The 17,384-nt window shown below is 45.9% G+C and overlaps 1 protein-coding gene across 1 annotated transcript; it reads left to right on the top strand.

The window, feature by feature from the left end:
- On the top strand, window positions 1,953-3,087 carry DPPA5 (developmental pluripotency associated 5). The gene is given in 3 exon segments (NM_001160273.1): window positions 1,953-2,138; window positions 2,225-2,404; window positions 2,861-3,087. Coding segments are annotated over 3 exon segments (354 nt in total). The 5' UTR covers window positions 1,953-2,023; the 3' UTR covers window positions 2,920-3,087.

The raw sequence follows: 17,384 nt of genomic DNA, 5'->3' as shown, positions 1-17,384 counted from the left end.
AGGCTTCTCACTAATACTCCAGTTGGACAAAAGTCCTGTGTCCCTCTGCTTCATCAGATAACCATATTGAACTTCCAGCTGAAGAAATGGGGGGTGCCTGGGGGGAGGATGATTTAGAAAGCCTGATAAGGAAGTCTTCAGGAAGGGAAGGTTTATACTTTTTTCTCCTCAGAAGAGTTACTTTTTACTTGCTACCAGACACAGGCACACTAGAACCTCATCTCCCTTTCATTAAAATTCAGACCTGCAGAAAAGTAGGAAGAATTCTGTATGTCCTTCACTGAGAACCAAATGTTGACATTTGTCACATTGACTCTGTGTGTGTGTGTAAGCAGCAAATGTTAGGGTTTCATTTTGGGGGTGTGCTGAACTATTTGTAAGTAAATTGTTGACATCAACACTTCATATATTATTTAATGTTTCTTGTCAGAACAAAACTTTTCACATGTTAAAAAAAACCCCACCCTGTAGAAGTTGTATATTATAGTATAATCAAATTCTATTTTATAATATACCGCATGTTACAAATTTGCTCCACTGTCCTGAAATGTTCTTTTTCTGCCTTTGATTCAGGATTTGAATCATATATAAGATTTGGTTGTCTGTTTATCAGTAAGATAATCATCTGCTTTTTTGCTTTCATGGCATTGACAAACCTGTAGTCCCTGTGTCCCATTATTGGTGATGCTAATTTTGGTCTTTGGTTAAGGTGGCATCCCTCCAAGTCTCTGTTATAAAGGAATGTTTTCTTCTTTGTGATTAATGATCTATGGTCTAGGGCTTCCAGAACTTTTGAAATACAGTTAATAAATTTTCATTTGACAGTTTAGCCATTGATTATTATCTGCATTGATTACACTGGTGGTTGCAGTAGAACCCACTGGTTTTGACTGAATGTGAAGAGGTCTTCCCTAATAAGTGGCCATGAAAGCCAGCTGAGGGGACATCAGATGTTACCAGAACATGATCTTGAGTGGCCATCTATGAAGCCAGAAAACATTGAAATCACACTCCCATAGGGGGGGTCTAGTGCTCTGCTTAAACCAATGTGTTTTTTAAATAAAACAAGTTTTTTTAGAGCCAGAAGCCTGGACCACAAGATCCAGAGTGGGCAGGCAGGGCACATCACATGAGCTTTGAAATCCAGGTAGATTAAAAATTCTAAAGTCAGAGGCTTCAAGGAAAGCGAACTGTGGGAGGACTTGAGAGGACCTGTCACCATCCTTGAAGATCCGAATCTTGTTTGCATCTTCGTTAAACAGCAGGAATTATTCCTCAGGCCCGGGAAGTTACTGGGGTCTCCTGTGCAGTGCAGTCCCAGGTGTTCAGCCCCCTTAGGACGAAGGAAAACAGACCATCTTTTGGAACATGGGAGGCAGAGACACAATTTGGCAGCTGGGTGGTCCTCGCACCCCCAAACCGGTACTCCTGTTTTTGGGGATTGAGTATAAGAGTAGACTTATCCCTAGGGTAAGAGTCGGCAGTGCCCTCTCCCCACACACTCCCAAGGCCAAGGGATTCTGTGGAGAAGAAAGGGGTCAAGTGAGTTCTTCTGTGGGAGAGCCCACAGAGTGAGCTAAACATCTGGCACTGGCACTTCAGCGGCTTGGGTCGCTGCTGTAGCGAAGGTTTGATCCCCAGCCTGGGAACTTCCACAGGCCAAGGAAAAAAAGAAAGGAGTCAAAGCAGGTGGAAACTCTTATAGACTCGGAGGTAGCTGGGCCCGCCTGAGCTCCGGAGAGTGAGATGCGTTGGAGACTCCACCCCAAACCAAGGTGGGAAGGGGCTGGGGCGAGCGCAGCAGCGTTGCAACCCCAGGATTGTGCGGCCCGGTAGGGGTGGGGGGTGGGAGCGGGGGTGGGGTGGGGCGGGCCTGGAGGGGCTGGGCGGGGAGGGGCGGGGGCGGGGCCGGGGCGGGGCGGAGCGAGCCCTTTCAAATGCTTAACTTTCAGCGCGCGGCAGTCGGGTAATCAGTGTCAGGCCAAACCTAGGTCGGGGTCAGGTTGGTTTAGACCCGCTTAAGATGGGGAAGCTGCCACCGAAGCCGAATGACATCCTGTCTTGGGTAGGAGCTCCCGAAGACTTCACAGAGCCGGAGGTGTTCCAGGTCCAGACGCGGCTGCTGGAAGCCTTATTTGGTAAGCGAGCCCAGTCGTGACCTGGGTGCCCCAGCCGGGGCGTCTGGGCCTCCTGGGCCGGAGCGCTCATCTTTTTACTCACACAGGCCCCGAGGGATCTCGAATCCCGTATGTCGAGAAGGTGAGCAAAGTTATGCTCGAGATGAAGGCTCTGGAATCTTCGGACCTCACCGAAGTCATGGTTTACGGTCCTTACTTGTACAAGTTCCGGACCAAGTGGATGCTCCAGTCTATGGCAGAGTGGCACTGCCAGCGTCAGGAACGAGGTGAGAAGCCTCGTGATGAGGTGTTCTGGAACCTATCTGTAAAGGCGGCTTCACATCCTCTCCTCCAGCCCTCCTCACTGCTTCCTAACCATCCCTCTGGGCAACCACCACCCGCACTTCGCCAGCACAGGGAGGCCTCGCTGTCCGGACTGTGCCTGACTCCTGCAGTAGTGCCGTCTGTTGGTCTGGGGACCCTAGAGTAAGACTGAGAGGTCCCCCAGGGCTGCTCTCTTAGGGGAGGGTTGTCTGAGATCTCAGCTCAGTTCTTGAGACACATACCCACCCACCCACCTACACCAATGTTGGAATGTGCCCAGTTGGCCTGTTCTGAGGTTACCGAGAATCTCAGTTGCAGAACGCCCAGCTAGGACGTCGCAGAAATGAACCTTGAAGAGGTAAGGTACTGTTCTCTTAATGTCTCCCCTCCCACACACCTGCTATTGCTTTCTGGCGCAGGGATGCGCAGACTTGAGGAAGCCATGAATTCACTTGAGCTATGTCCTCCGATGAAGTGAAGCAACCAAAAAAACCTGGACCAGGATGTAGAGAGTAGGCTGTGGCCAGCGCTGGAGTGGATCTGCTCCAGCCTAACAAGCAAAAACAACAGCTACTTTCCAGTTTCTGCCTCCTGATGTGACTCCCCCACCCAAGGTTGCTAATTAAAGAATAAAATTTTAAATGGTTTCTTGATGTGTCTTGATGTGTTGTTGAGGTATTGGAGATAACATCACAGCTGAGGTGGCCCTTGAGCCGAACCCTAATTGAAACGCCCAAGGCTAGAAAGTGGTCCAGGGAGCACACTTGGCTAGGGTACCAAAAAAAAGTCTAGGAGCAGCCCGCATACTCCCAGATCGGAGCCACGCCTGTGGCAGCCCCAGATCCTTAATCCACTGAGCGGGGACACGGATCAAACCCGCATCCTCATGGATGCTAGTCAGGTATGTTACTGCTGAGCCACAGTGGGAGCTCTGTAAGAGTTGAGTTCTGAGATGCAGGTTTTGACCAAAAAAAAATCAGTCTAGGAGAAACGTGATATTCTGGTACTGACAATTTCATAATCCTTGTAAACTCCATAGAAGGCTACCAGCTGGGTTTTTATCTACATTCAGTCTGCTGCAAAATGTTATTTCAATTGAGTTTGAAGAAAATCGTAGGAGTTCCCGTCATGGCTCAGCAGAAATGAATCTGACTAGTATCCATGAGGATGCATGTTCGATCCCTGGCCTTGCTCAGTGGGTTAAGGATCCGGGCGTTTCCATGAGCTGTGGTGTAGGTTCCAGATTCAGCTTGACCCTGTGGTGCTGTGGTGTAGGCCAGCAGCTACAGCTCTGGTTGGATCCCGAGCCTAGGAACTTCCATATGCTGCGGTGCAGCCCTAAAAAAAAAAGCAAAAATTCAGCATCACACATAGTAACGATGTTGACAATTTTTTGGATGACTGACCAAGAAAGGGAGAGAAAAACAATGAGCTATTTTTTGCAAGTGACGTGTGACATGTCCATCAGACAACTGCTTTCCTCCTCACTCAGTAAAGGGGTGGCACCACCATTTTGGCTCAGTAGTTCAGGTCAAAAACAAGGAGCTACCCTTGATGCCTCACACCCACAAGGGCTCCATGAGCAAGCCCAGTCAATTAGACTTTCAAGCTGAGGCCTTCCCTTCCCACACCTGTCTCTAGTTCAGCCACCCTCCCCCCACCTCCCTCCGTCCCAACCTCCTTTGCCAAAACTACTGAAAGAGACCCCTAACAGGCCTCAGTAGTTTCTCGTTTAGTTATCTCACAGTCTGCTCTTCAGCCAGACTTAATTTTTAAAATGTTAATCATATGTTCCTCCTTCAAAAAGAACTCCAAGATTCTCCAATTTAACCCAACTTGTCACCCTGACCTCTAAGGTCCTGTGTGATCTGATCCCTACCTTCATCTCTGCTCCAACTCATTATCATTTTGCTGCCTTTCAAAAACATTTTTCTTTCTTTTTTTTTTTTTTGCTATACCCTTTGCATGTGGAAGTTCCCTGGCCAGGGATTGAACTAGTGCCACGGCCAAGCAGTGACAATGCCAGATCCTTAACTGGCTATGCCGCCAGGAACTCCCCCCTCACACCTCTTGTTACTACTTCAGGGCTTTTATTTTTTCTCCTCTGCTTAGAATGCTTCTCACATTTTCAAATGATTCTGCTCCTTTCTCTTCCGTGGTCTAGCGGGGTCCTCTCTTTCCCTACAGTCTCGGTTTGACTTAGTTTTGTTCATGGCATTTATAAACCTGACTGACAATGTTAGCTGTTCATTTTCCTTGTCGGCCCCACTAGAACGTAAACTAGTTTGGGATTTTTTTTTTTTTTTTTTCCGAAGAGGCAATATATAGCTTTGACTATGAAGGACATTTTTCTAAGACATGGACACCAGGGAGGCTGCTTGGGTTTGGATCTTGGCTCCACCTCATTAGTGATGGAACCATGAGCAGGTTAGCCTTGTGCTTCGGTCCCCATCTTAATAATATCTATCTCATGGGTTGTAGTGAGGATGAAAATAAGACTGTGTCCTAAGACTGTCTCAAGTCTTAGAACAATGTCTGACACACTAGCCATTCAATAACGACTTCTTGAATGCATGAAGGACAGGCTGCAGGACTGGAGATGGATTGCTCCTCTCCCAGACTTATGCATGAGGGACTCTGGATTCTACACTCCAGCCTTCTCCTCTAAGCTTCCAAGAGAAGCCTCAGTGAGGAAAGCCATGGAAGTCCTTTGTGCTGTTTTCTGGGGTGTTTTGATGCCATATAGACTTTGGGTGACTAGGACGACAGAGGTTTACTTTGGCACACTGTTGAAGTTTATTAGGTTTTGTTTTGTTTGCTGCACCCACGAAATGTGGAAATTCCCGGGCCAGGGACCAAACCCTTGCCACAGCAGCAGCCCAAGCCTCTGCAGTGACAATGCCAGATCCTTAACCCACTGTGGCACAGGAGAACTCCCTGGTGAGGTCCATTTGAGGAGAGAGGAAGAGATCGAGTATACCCCATCGGCATTGGACACCCTTTGCTCCAACCTTGACAGTGGCACCAGCATTCTAACCTGGAGGGTCTGGACCACTTGGCTCCACTCCTGCTCAAGATTTTATTTTAATTTTTCCTTTAGGGCTGCACTCACCGCATATGGAAGTTCCCAGGCTAGGGGTCAAATCAGAGCTGCAGCTGCTTGCCTATACTACAGCAATGCCAGATCTGAGCCACATCATCTACAACCTACTTTGCAGCTTGCAGCAACATGGGAGCCTTACCCACTGAGTGAGGCCAGGGGTCAAACCCATATCCTCATGGATACCAGTGGGGTTCTTAACCCACTGAGCCACAACAGGGACTCCTGCACAAGATTTTAGAGGAAAAAAATCAGTCTCACCTTTCTTCCATCCCCAAGAAATGATGATTGTTAAAATCATTGCATCCCTGATTTTGAAGAACTAGACACAGATAAATGAATTTCTTCCTGATTGGGGTGTCAAGAGGGACACTTGGCTCAGCTCCCTGTGGAAAGAGGCCAAGATTATCTACAAATGTTGATCTGCTTTGCAGATATGTTCCTCCCAGGCAAGATGAGCTGATGGCCTCTCCTGGGATAATTATGGGGTGTTAGCATCAGAGGCTATATCAGGGCCCAAGACTCTACAGATCAGAGAGGGGCTCATGCTGGGATCAGGTGGGCTGGGGGCTGGGGCATCTCAGTTTCCAGGGAAGAGGTTACCTTTGAATCCTGGTCACCTCAAAGTGGTTCCCTGTGGCCTTGGGCACATTTTGAATGGAATGGCATTGGGCAGGATATTTCTGGAAACCTGTTGACAGTTGCAACAGTTTCCTGCAATTTCACCCAGAGGCAACTGGCAAACTTTAAAAAAAAAAAAACTTAAGTGAACAGTCTCCCTCTGTCTTCACTACTTCTTGCTTGAGTCTCTTTTATAGGCCAGCAGTTGTGGCACCCAAATTACCCTCAGCTAATGCACCTTTTAAAGAAATCAGCTGGCAGATTTCCCTGGTGGCTCAGTGGGTTAAGGACCTGATGTCACTGCTATGGCTCGGATTTGATCCCTAGCTGGAGAACTTCCACATGCCACGAGTGTTGCCAAAAAAAAAAAAAAAAAAAAAAAAAGAATCAGTTGGCAGTGAATGACTGTGTGTGGGCATGTAAACTGGGGAGCTGTGAACCCTAATCTTCAGTGTGGAGGAAGCAGAAAAGCTGCTCTTGCCTGCAAGTCTAGAAATTCTGTCCTGAGGGAAGCACTTCTAAATGTAGAAAACAGCTTTAAGTTAGTTTGTATCAAAGGAACAAACTTGGAAATTTAAGACTATGCCATAAATTCCATGTGTGCCCCGAATTGAAGATTTTTTTTAGCTCTTAAAACACACACAAACACACACACACACACACACACACACACACACACACACACACACACACACGGAACTTTGAGAAGATGCATAGAAAAGTTTTGGAATTGATGGCCTGAAGATTTGAAAAAATGTTTGTCCCTGGGTGATTGCCTTTTTTTTTTTTTTTTTTTTTTTTTTTTTTTTGTCATTTTGCCATTTCTTGGGCCACTCCCGTGGCATATGGAGGTTCCTAGGCTAGGGGTCGAATCAGAGCTGTAGCTGCCAGCCTACGCCAGAGCCACAGCAATGCAGGATCCGAGCTGCATCTGCGAACTACACCAGACAGGTGGGCCTGACCCTTCAGGAGCTTCCAGCCTGGATGGAGAGTCATGTGGATCTAAGCCTCTGTGAAATTACTATAGTGCTAAGTGTTGGAGCAGTTGAGGGTGCTTGGGAAACTGCAATGGAGAGTGGGCAGAGGGTTAACGCTGGATCGTTAACCTACTGAGCAAGGGCAGGGATCCAACTCGCAACCTCATGGTTCCTAGTCGGATTCGTTAACCACTGCGCCACGATGGGAACTCCTGCCTTTTTTTTTTGAGTTTCAAGCTTTTGGTCAGTTTTCTGACAAGGGTTAGTGCAGGGGCAAAATGAGCTTTTGATGTAACAAAGGTGAGAAGCCTGCACTAAGCAAGGTCAGATTTTAGCGTTTAAGAGATTTGGAGAGGATAAATCAACTACAATAGAAAAAATAAAAATCATCATTAAAAAAAAGAGAGATTTGGAAAGGAAATAAAACTAAGATGTGGTCCAAGAAAGCTAATCAACTAAAGTGAAATCAAATCTTGTGAAATCCTCTGGCCCCAATTTTTTTTTTTTTTTTTTTTGTGCTTTATTTTAGAGCCGCACCAGAGGCACATGTAGGTTCCCAGGCTAGGGATTGAATCAGAGCTGTAGCCACTGGCCCACACCACAGCAACGTCATATTTGAGCCACGTCTGTGACCTATGCTATAGCTCATGGCAACGTCAGATCCGTAACCCACTGAGTGAGGCCAGGGATCAAACCCACAACCTCATGGTTACCAGTTGGATTTGCTTCCACCGTGCCACAATGGGAACTCCCTAAATATTTCTAAGAATAGCCAAGCCTGGTTGATCCTCTTGCTGGCTGGGAATTCCATCAGGCTCTTTGTTCACTCAGCACTCACAATATTATCATTCAGTTTGCATATTAAGAAATCAAGGCCCATCAATCAACCCCCTCCCCATGTTTCATATATTCACATTTAAATATGCAAGTGATTTTTTTTTTGTGGGTTATATGAAATGTTTTTTTATTCTGGAGAGAGTCCAAATGCCAGGGATCTCTCAGTCCATCTCATTGCCTGCTCTCTGGGGTCCCCAGGAGGCACTGCCAAGACTTCTGGGTATAGGGGTGTTGCATGGAAGGGACCTTCCAGCCTTGGCTTCTGGGTGGGCTGTAGTAAGTCTCCCAATGTGCAGACAGGTGGGCCTGGCCCTTCAGGAACTTCCAGCCTGGATGGAGAGTCATGTGGATCTAAGCCTCTGTGAAATTACTATGGTGCTAAGTGTTGGAGCAGTTGAGGGTGCTTGGGAAACTGCAATGGAGAGTGGGCAGAGGGTCAGGTAAGTTTCCCCCAGGAAGTCACTCCAGGGTGACAGCTGAATGACCGGCCATGGTCAGCCTGGCCAGGCAGAAGGGACAGCCAGGCAGAGACCTCAGGGACTGGAAGTAGCGCCCCTGGCTGAGCCAGTGGAAAGCTGAGCAGACTGGAATGAGGCCAGAAAGAGAGAAAGGCAGAGAGGCCCAGGGTCTGGCAGAACATGTGCAGATAGGGGCAGCTCCCTAGGGCTTTTGAGTAGAGTCACTTAGAGCAAGTTTGTTCCTGCCAGGGTGTCAGTTGAGATCCTGATGATGCTTCTCTAATCCTTTTGCCCCATTGTCCACTACTCCCAATAATTCATTTAATCTAGAAATACCTGATGAGTATCTGGTTGCCAGCTCCCCAGGGACACTGTTCCAGGGAAGACATAAAAGATGGGAGTTCCCTCTGTGGTGCAATGGAATTGGCATCATCTTAGGATTGCTGGGACACAGGTTTGATCCCTGGCCTGGCACCGTGGGTTAAGGATCTGGCATTGCCACAGATGTACAGCTCAGATTTGATTCCTAGTGGGGAAGCAAAAAAAAAAAAAAAAAATGTGGCCAAGGAGCATTTTCAGGATTTCTGGGAATATTTTCATAAAACAGTTATCTGAAATGTTACTTACATAAAGGGAATTTGAAACATTAAATTGTACAATAAACTAAACAGCAGCAAGAATATTTTCTTGAGGGTTATATTTAGTGCATAGAATTTGGGAAGTAGAGTTTTTTCAGAGAGAGGTGGCCCTCCAGCTCCTGTAGCCAGGTTGTTATCTCTCATGGGATTTTGCTTTTCCTTCTAACAGAAAGCATGGTTATTGCTGTTGTGCTGGGGGTATATCAGCACATCCTTAACTTTTTTAGGCTGCTAAATTAAGTTCAGTTGTACTGCTGAAAAAGGAAAATAAGAAAATATCCAATGGTCAGCCTGAACTTCTGTCCCAGGCATGGGGCTATAATGGGAAACAAGTAAGGCAAAGAAATGGGGAGTATTGGAGTTCCCGTTGTGGTGCAGTGGTTAACGAGTCCGACTAGGAACCATGAGGTTGCCAGTTCAATCCCTGGCCTTGCCCAGTGGGTTGGGGATCCAGCATTGCTGTGGCTTACGGTGTAGGTCGGAGACGTGGCTCGGATCCTGAGTTGCTGTGGCTCTGGCGAAGGCCGGTGGCTATAGCTCCAATTGGACCCCTAGCCTGGGAACCTCCATATGCTGCAGGAGCGGCCCTAGGGGGAAAAAAAAAAGGCAAAAAAAAAAAGAAAGAAAGAAAGAAAAGAAGCGAAACGGGGAGTATGTGGGACTTCAAGGCCTCCCTAAGGAGATAGGCTTCAAAGCCTCAGGCCAAGAGGATAACTACCAGGCCCTGCTCGCCTCTCCTGTCTCATTGTAATTCCCCTCTCCCTGCTTTGAGCAAACTGGCCTACTCCTTTCTACCCTCTACTAGGAAAGGAATGTGGCCCGCTCCTCACCCCACCCCTACAGGGGCTTCATATGCCCCAACCAACCATTAAGTGTATCATAAGACCCCTCTTTCTCCAACTGATCAGCAGGTCAGCAGGTCAGCAGGTGCATGGTAATATCTCCTCTCTCCCTGGGTTATAAAAAACAGGGGCACATGCTAGGAGTCGGCTCTCCCTGATTATCAGGAAGTCATCCCACTGCACTAGATACCTCAATAAACTCTTCTTTCTCTTCACCTTTCTATGGGTCTGGAAATTCTTCTTCCAAACCACTTGCATAGACCATGACAGAGTAGAGTGGGTTGAAGTGGGGCTTCAGGCCTGTGGAGAAGGAGGGAACTTAACAGATGGACAATTTCTTTTTTTGAGGCTTTTGGTGAAAAGCTGGTGTAAGAATTAAATTCACATGGGACAGATTAATAGGAGAAAGTCAAACAAAAACTTAATGGCATGAATATTTTAGAAAGACCCTGGAAAACTGAGTAGCTTGCCAACATGGCTAAAGCCTTCACTGAAAATACTGTCCTCAGGAGTTCCTGCTGTTTGGCAATAGGATCCACAGCACATCTGAGGTGCTGGGACATCAGTTCGATCCCTGGCCCAGCACTGTAAGTTAAGGATCCTGTGTTGCCTGCAGCTTCAGCATAGGCCACAGCTGCCACTCATAACTGATCCCTGGCCTGGGAACTGTCTATACCACTAGGCGGTCAAAAAGTAAAAAGACCATCCATCCTCTGCTAAAGACAGAAGAGGAAGTTGAGGGAAGGGTAGTTGTGGGAGGTGGCAGGAAAAACACAGTCAACAAGGATGAAGTTTTATGCATGTTTAAGCAGTGCCTTCACTGAAGAGTTTCTAGAGATTTGGTCACCATCTTTGTGGAGGGCACACCCTTAAAAACGGACATTTTCCTTGTAAATGTAAATGTTTTTATGAAAGAGTAACCCCTGCTTGATTTTCAGAGTTTTTCCCAGGGCTGCTCTTTCTTAGAAAATAATCAGCTTAAAATGATATTGCAAAGAGACATATTTTGGGGTGGCAAGTTCTGTTCCCCTACACAACTAGAGGATGGCTCCATTTCAAGGGACCCAGGGGAAACAGAGGAAACCCAGAGGAGTGCCTTTGCTCCTCTTTCAATGGAAGTGCAGCCTCTTTTCCCTGAAAACACTTCTTGCCCACTGGGGCTAGAATAGCTTGCCAGGCTCTTACTTCAGCACTACCTAGGCATGGGCCATTACTACCCTCCTGCTCAGAACTGATCCCTGGCCTGGGAACTCTCTCTGCCATCTCTCAGTTCTAGAGAACACTGGACAAGACCCCTGAGTGGTAACTTTTGTTACCGAATGTAAGTTAATATGCTGAGGCACAGTGAGTGCAAACACAGGTTGGGGTTTGGAGCAGAGAAAGGACTGCAGGGCTAAGCAAAGAGAATGGGTGGCTCGTGCTCAAAAAACAAAACAAAAACAAAAACAAACAAGAAGACCAAAAAACGAATTCCCTGAAGGATTTCAGCAAAGCCTTTCTACAGAAGGCTAGGTGAGGGAGTGGGGTCTTAGCTAGTGCATAGTTCTTGGATTGGTTGATAGTGAAACAGAATGGTTAACATTATCAGTTCTTAGGTGGCAGAAGGTCTGGAGGTTGTGTGCTCATGATCATCAAGTAGTTAATTCCGTCCACCTGGTGGTGGTTTTAGCATCTGAAAAACTCAGGAAATAATCTAGGTACCTCAAAGTGGAGCAAAAGCAGAGGATACGGGGGAGGGGTCTGTCGCAGGAAGGCCCCTGGGGTCCCGTTCAGTTACAGGGTAATGTCTTCTGCACTCATCTCTGTTGAAAAGGAATATCACCTGCCTTTTCAGTAAGCAAAGGATGTTGTGACCATCATCTACTGCAGCCACCCCAAGGTATGCCATGAGAAAAATTCTGAATGGAGAAAGGATACTGGCCCTAGACATTGTGAAAAATGGAAAATTCATCAATTTAAGAAAGAGGAGTTCCCTTCGTGGCTCAGTGGTTAACGAACCTGACTAGCATCCATGAGGACAAGGGTTCAATCCCTAGCCTTACTTAGTGTGTTAAGGATCTGGTGTTGCCTGTGAGTTGTGGTGTAGGTCACAGCTCGGATCCTGAGTTGCTATGGCTGTGGCTGTGGCTGTGGCTGGCGGCTACAGCTCTGACTTGACCCCTAGCCTGGGAAACTCCATATGCTGCAGGTGCGGCCCTAAAATAGCAAAAAAAAAAAATTAAGAAAGAAATGGAAAATTTTATTTGAGCCAAATTTGAGGATTATAACCTGGGAAGAGCATTTCAGAAAGCTCCGAGAACTGTTCTGCCTATTAGAAGTCAGAAACAGGAGTTCCTGCTGTGGTACAGTGGGTTAAGAATTCAACTGCATGGGCTTGGGTCACTGTGGAGGTGAGAGTTCCATCTCCAGCCTGGCACAGTGGGTTAAAGGATCTGGCATTTCCATAGCTGCTGCTCGGATTCAATCCTGGCCCAGGAACTTCCATATACCGTGTGCATGGCCATTAAAAAAAAAAACAGGTGGAGTTCCCGTTGTGGCGCAGTGGTTAACGAATCCAACTAGGAACCATGAGGTTGTGGGTTCGATCCCTGGCCTTGCTCAGTGGGTTTAGGATCCGGCGTTGCCTTGAGCTGTGGTGTAGGTCGCGGACGCGGCTTGGATCCCACATTGCTATGGCTGTGATGTAAGCCAGTGGCTACAGCTCCAGTTAGACCCCTAGCCTGCGAACCTCCATATGCCACAGGAGCAGCCCAAGAAATGGCAAAAAGACAAAACAAACAAACAAACAAACAAACAAAAAACAAACAGGAAGAAGTGAAGCACAGTTATATAAGTATTTTGAGATAGAGGGCTGTCCATCAAATGAACTATTACTGACAGTTGACACAATCTGACTCCCTTGCGGAGATCAAGAAGGAATGTTATCTTTCAAGGAGTTGTCCCATTAATGCTAAGAGAATGTTGCTCTTTATGATTGAGCAGGTATTTCTGCCGATGGGGGAGTTTGGTTGATGCATAATGCAGATACACAATCACAGCTGGGGTGGAGGGGGTGGAGAAGAGGCCAAAGGGCAGAGTTTTTTTTTTCTTTTTAGGGCCACACCTTCAGCATATGGAAGTTCCCAGGCTAGGGGTCGAATGGCATACAACACAGCCACAGCAATGTGGGATCTGAGCTGCATCTGCCACCTACACCACAGTTCACGGCAACACCAGATCCCATACCCACTGAGTGAGGCCAGGGATTGAACCCGCACCCTAATGGTTGCTATTCGGATTCGTTTCCTCTGTACCACAACAGGAAATTCCAGAGAAAATTTTTTACGTTTAAATTTATCCTGTCTTGCCATAAAATGTGAATTTTATTTCACAATAGTTTAGGTGTTTATCAAAGAAATAATTCCAGTAAGTCCAGGCTCTTGCGTCTCTCCATAAAGAGAAAAACACTAAAGTCTTTAACCTAAGATGTCCATATTATTATTATTATTCTTTTTGTCTTTTCTAGGGCCGCACCTTCGGCATATGGAGGTTCCCAGGCTAAGGGTCTAATTGGAGCTGTAGCCACCGGCCTACGCCAGAGCCATAGCAATTCGGGATCCGAGCCACAGCTCACGGCAACGCCGGATCCTTAACCCACTGAGTGAGGCCAGGGATCGAACCCGCAACCTCATGGTTCCTAGTCGGATTCGTTAACCACTGAGCCATGATGGGAACTCCCCATTTTTTTTTATTATTAGCTGTAATCTTTTGATGTTCAATTATGTGTGTGTGTGTGTGTTTTCCCAGCAAAAACTCCTATATATCCTATTTCCTCCATTACCTCTTTGGAACAGTTCCTCTGTGCTCTCTGAGAGGCTGTCTCTGGGTTACAGTCCTTAGTAATACCCCCAAATAAAACAAAGTTCTTAAATTTTAGGCTGTGCATTTTCTTTTCAGGTGACCTCTCCATCAAATCTCTACCAATGATCAAGCTTCTCTTCCATAAATAACTTTAAGGTGGACAGTGGGCTGAGAGTTGCCTCACTTACCATCTCCTGCTCCCCCCACACACCCCACCGCTTTTAATCATCTTTAGTTTTTAGAGGAGTATTAGGTTTACAGATAAATTGAGCAGAAAGTACAGAAAGTCAGAGCTCTTGCTGTGGCACAATAGGATCTGTGGCATCTCTGCAGTGCCAGGACGTATGTTCAACCCCTGGACCAGCACCATGGATTAAAGGATCAGGTTGTCACTTCAGCTTGTATTTGATCCCTGAGAACTCCATATGCCACAGGGTGGCTGAAAAAAGAAAAAAAAAAAGAATAAAGAGAAGCAAAAGTACAGCGTTCCCATAAAACCCCTGCCACACACTTGCACAGCCTCCGTAGCTAACATCCCTAACCACAGGGCCAGCTAAAAATTGGCACTTGCGATATGCCTCCACAAGGATGAAGTCGCTAGCCCCTGCATTCACTGACCTTCGACACACCTGGAAAGGAGTTCAGCGTGGAGATCAGGCGTGAGGCACTCTGGGCTCTGGGGAAAACTGGCAGAACAGGTCTTCAGATAGTTAAGATATTTTCAGGAGATTTTATGAGCCCAAATTGTCACATCTTCTCATATCTAGAAGAGAACGAATTAATGGTGACATCTGCTTCTCGTGACAAGCAGCAAGCCTCTACCGAAATGTGGGCTTTACTGCAGGTACCCCTTTCATTAATATCATATGCAACACTGACCTTACCCCTATCTCTTCAAAGCAGGTATTTGAGATGAGCTCAGAACTATTGGAGTTGCTGCCTCTTGGGCTGTAGTCCTCATTTTGCTCCAAATAAAACTTCACTCACTACTCTCATGTTCTGCTTTTATTTATTTATTTATTTTCAGTTGATAAGAGAGGTAATCTGTTACAGCGAAGATTCTACATTGACAAATAATTATCACTGAGAAAGTCCATAGTTTACATTGGGGTTCACTCTTGGTGTTTTGACAAACGTATAATGACATGCATCCACCATTATAGTATTACGCAGAATAGCTTTACTGCCCTGAATATCTCTGTGCTCTGCCTATTTATCTCTCCTTCTCCCTTAACCCCTGGTAACCACTTATTTTTCTTCTTTTTTGGCCATGCCGGCAGCATCAGAAGTTCCCAGGCCAGGGATCAAACCCTTGCCACAGCTGTAATGAGAGCCATGGCTCTGGCAATACCAGATCCTTAACCCACTGAATGACCAGGGAACTCCCCTGGTTTTCCTTTAATGAACAGTAATCTTTTTTTTTGTCTTTCCTAGGGCCACACCCGAAGCATATGGAGGTTCCCACGCTAGGGTTCGAATTGGAGCTGTAGCTGCTGGCCTATGCCAGAGCCACAGCAACGTCAGTGCCGAGCCACGTCTGTGACCTACACCACAGCTCAGGGTAATGCCTGATCCTTAACCCACTGATTGAGGCCAGGAATTGAACCTGCAACTTCATGGTTCCTAGTTGGGTTTGTTAACCACTGAGCCATGACAGGAACTCCACTGAGCAGTAATCTTTTGATGTTCTGCTGTCTGGTTTTTCGGTTTTTGTTTTTTGGGTTTTTTCTGTTTTTGTTTTCAAAAATTTCTATATATCCTGACTCCTCCCTTACCTCCTCAGAACTGTCCCTTAGGAGTTCCCGTCCTGGCTCAGTGGTTAGTGAATCAGACTAGGAACCATGAGGTTGCGGGTTCGATCCCTGGCCTTGCTCAGTGGGTTAAAAGATCCGGCGTTGCCGTGAGCTGTGGTGTAGGTTGCAGACGCAGCTCGGATCCCGCGTTGCTGTGGCTCTGGCATAGGCCAGCGGCTGCAGCTCCTATTTGACCCCTAGCCTGGGAACCTCCATATGCCGAGGGAGCGGCCCAAGAAATGGCAAAAAGAAAAAAAAAAAAAAAAAAAGAACTGTCCCTCAGAGCTCCCTGAGAGGCTGTATCTTAGGCCTAAATCTTAGGTCCACCAGATAAAACACAATTCTCAACTTTTAGGTTGTGCATTTTTTTCAGTCAACACCTCTAAGTCTTTTCAAGGCTTGAAAGCTCATTTCCATTATCTGGATGTGCCACTGTTTATCCATTCACCTACAGAAGGATAACTTGGTTGCTTTCATATTTTTGGCAATGATGAATAAAGCTGCTGTAAATATTTGTGTGCAAGCTTTTGTGTGGACCTCTGTTTTCAACTCCTTTGGGTGAAATACTAAGGAGTAAAACTGTTGAATTGTGGAGTAAATGCACGTTTAGTTTTGTAAAAAAAAAAAAAGCAAAACCCAAAAATTGTCAAGCTGGCTGAACCACTTTGCGTTCCCACTAGTAATGTAGGAGAGTTCCTTTCCTTTTGTGCTACATACTTGCTAGCACTTGGTATCACCATTTTAATTTTGGCCGTTTTAATAAGTGTGTAGTGGTATCTCATTGTGGTTTTACTTTGCATTTCCTTAAAGACATAAGATGTGGAGCATCCCTCTTTTCATAGTCTTTTTTTGAAATCATAAGAGAAACATTTATTATGAATAAAGGTTCCTATTCACTAAGTGCCTGCTCTACGCCAGATACCGTGTTAATTGCTTTGCTCTGTTTATAGTCTTTTTTTTTTTTTTTTTTTTTTTTGTCTTTTTGTCCTTTTAGGGCCGCATCCACAGCATGTGGAGGTTCCCAGGCTAGGGGTCTCATTGGAGCTGTTGCTGCTGGCCTACACCACAACCACAGCAAAGTCTTTTTTTTTTTTGCCATCTTTATATCTCCTTTGGCAAAGTATCTGTTCAGATCTATTTTTTCGTTTTTAAATTGTTTTCTTGTTGAATTTAAAGAGTTCTTTGCATATTTTGGATTACAGTCCTCTATCAGATAAATCTTTTACAAATGTTTTCTTCTAGTCTGTAGCTTTTCTTCTCATTTCCTTGACCGTGTCTTTCACAAAGCAGACATTTTAAATTTTGATGAAGTTTGGCTTATCAACAGTTTTCTTCATGGATCATGCCATTGGTGATGCATCTAAAAAGTCATCACCCGTCATGTAATACTGTCAGCCATAAAACAAAAGAAAATCTTGCCATTTGTGATAACATGGATGGCTTGCCACTGAGGGCATTGTGCTTAGCGAAATAAGTGAGACTACCCTTGATTTTAGCCAAAAGGCCAAGAAGCGATGTGAAATAAGTGAGACTGAGAAAGACAAATGCCATATGACCTCATTCGTATATGAAATCTAAAAACAAAACAAAAAAACCCAAGTTCATTGATAACTGAGAACAGATTGATGGTTGCCTGGGGGTTGAGGGAGGGTGGGTGAAATGGGAGAAAGCGGTCAAAAGGTACGAACTTCCAGCTATAAAATAAATAAGCCATGGGGCTGTGATGTACTATGTGGTGACTATAGCTGATGATACTGGATTGCATGTGTGACAGTTCCGAAGAAAGTAGGTCTTAAAAGTCCTCATCACAAGAAACAAAGGAGGCAGTTCCCGTCGT

Source organism: Sus scrofa, chromosome 1 (assembly GCF_000003025.6).
Source record: "Sus scrofa isolate TJ Tabasco breed Duroc chromosome 1, Sscrofa11.1, whole genome shotgun sequence".
In the NCBI taxonomy this organism is placed as follows: domain Eukaryota; kingdom Metazoa; phylum Chordata; class Mammalia; order Artiodactyla; family Suidae; genus Sus; species Sus scrofa.
The sequence above is the reverse complement of the archived record's forward strand: the minus strand, read 5'-3'. Positions and strand labels throughout refer to the sequence as shown.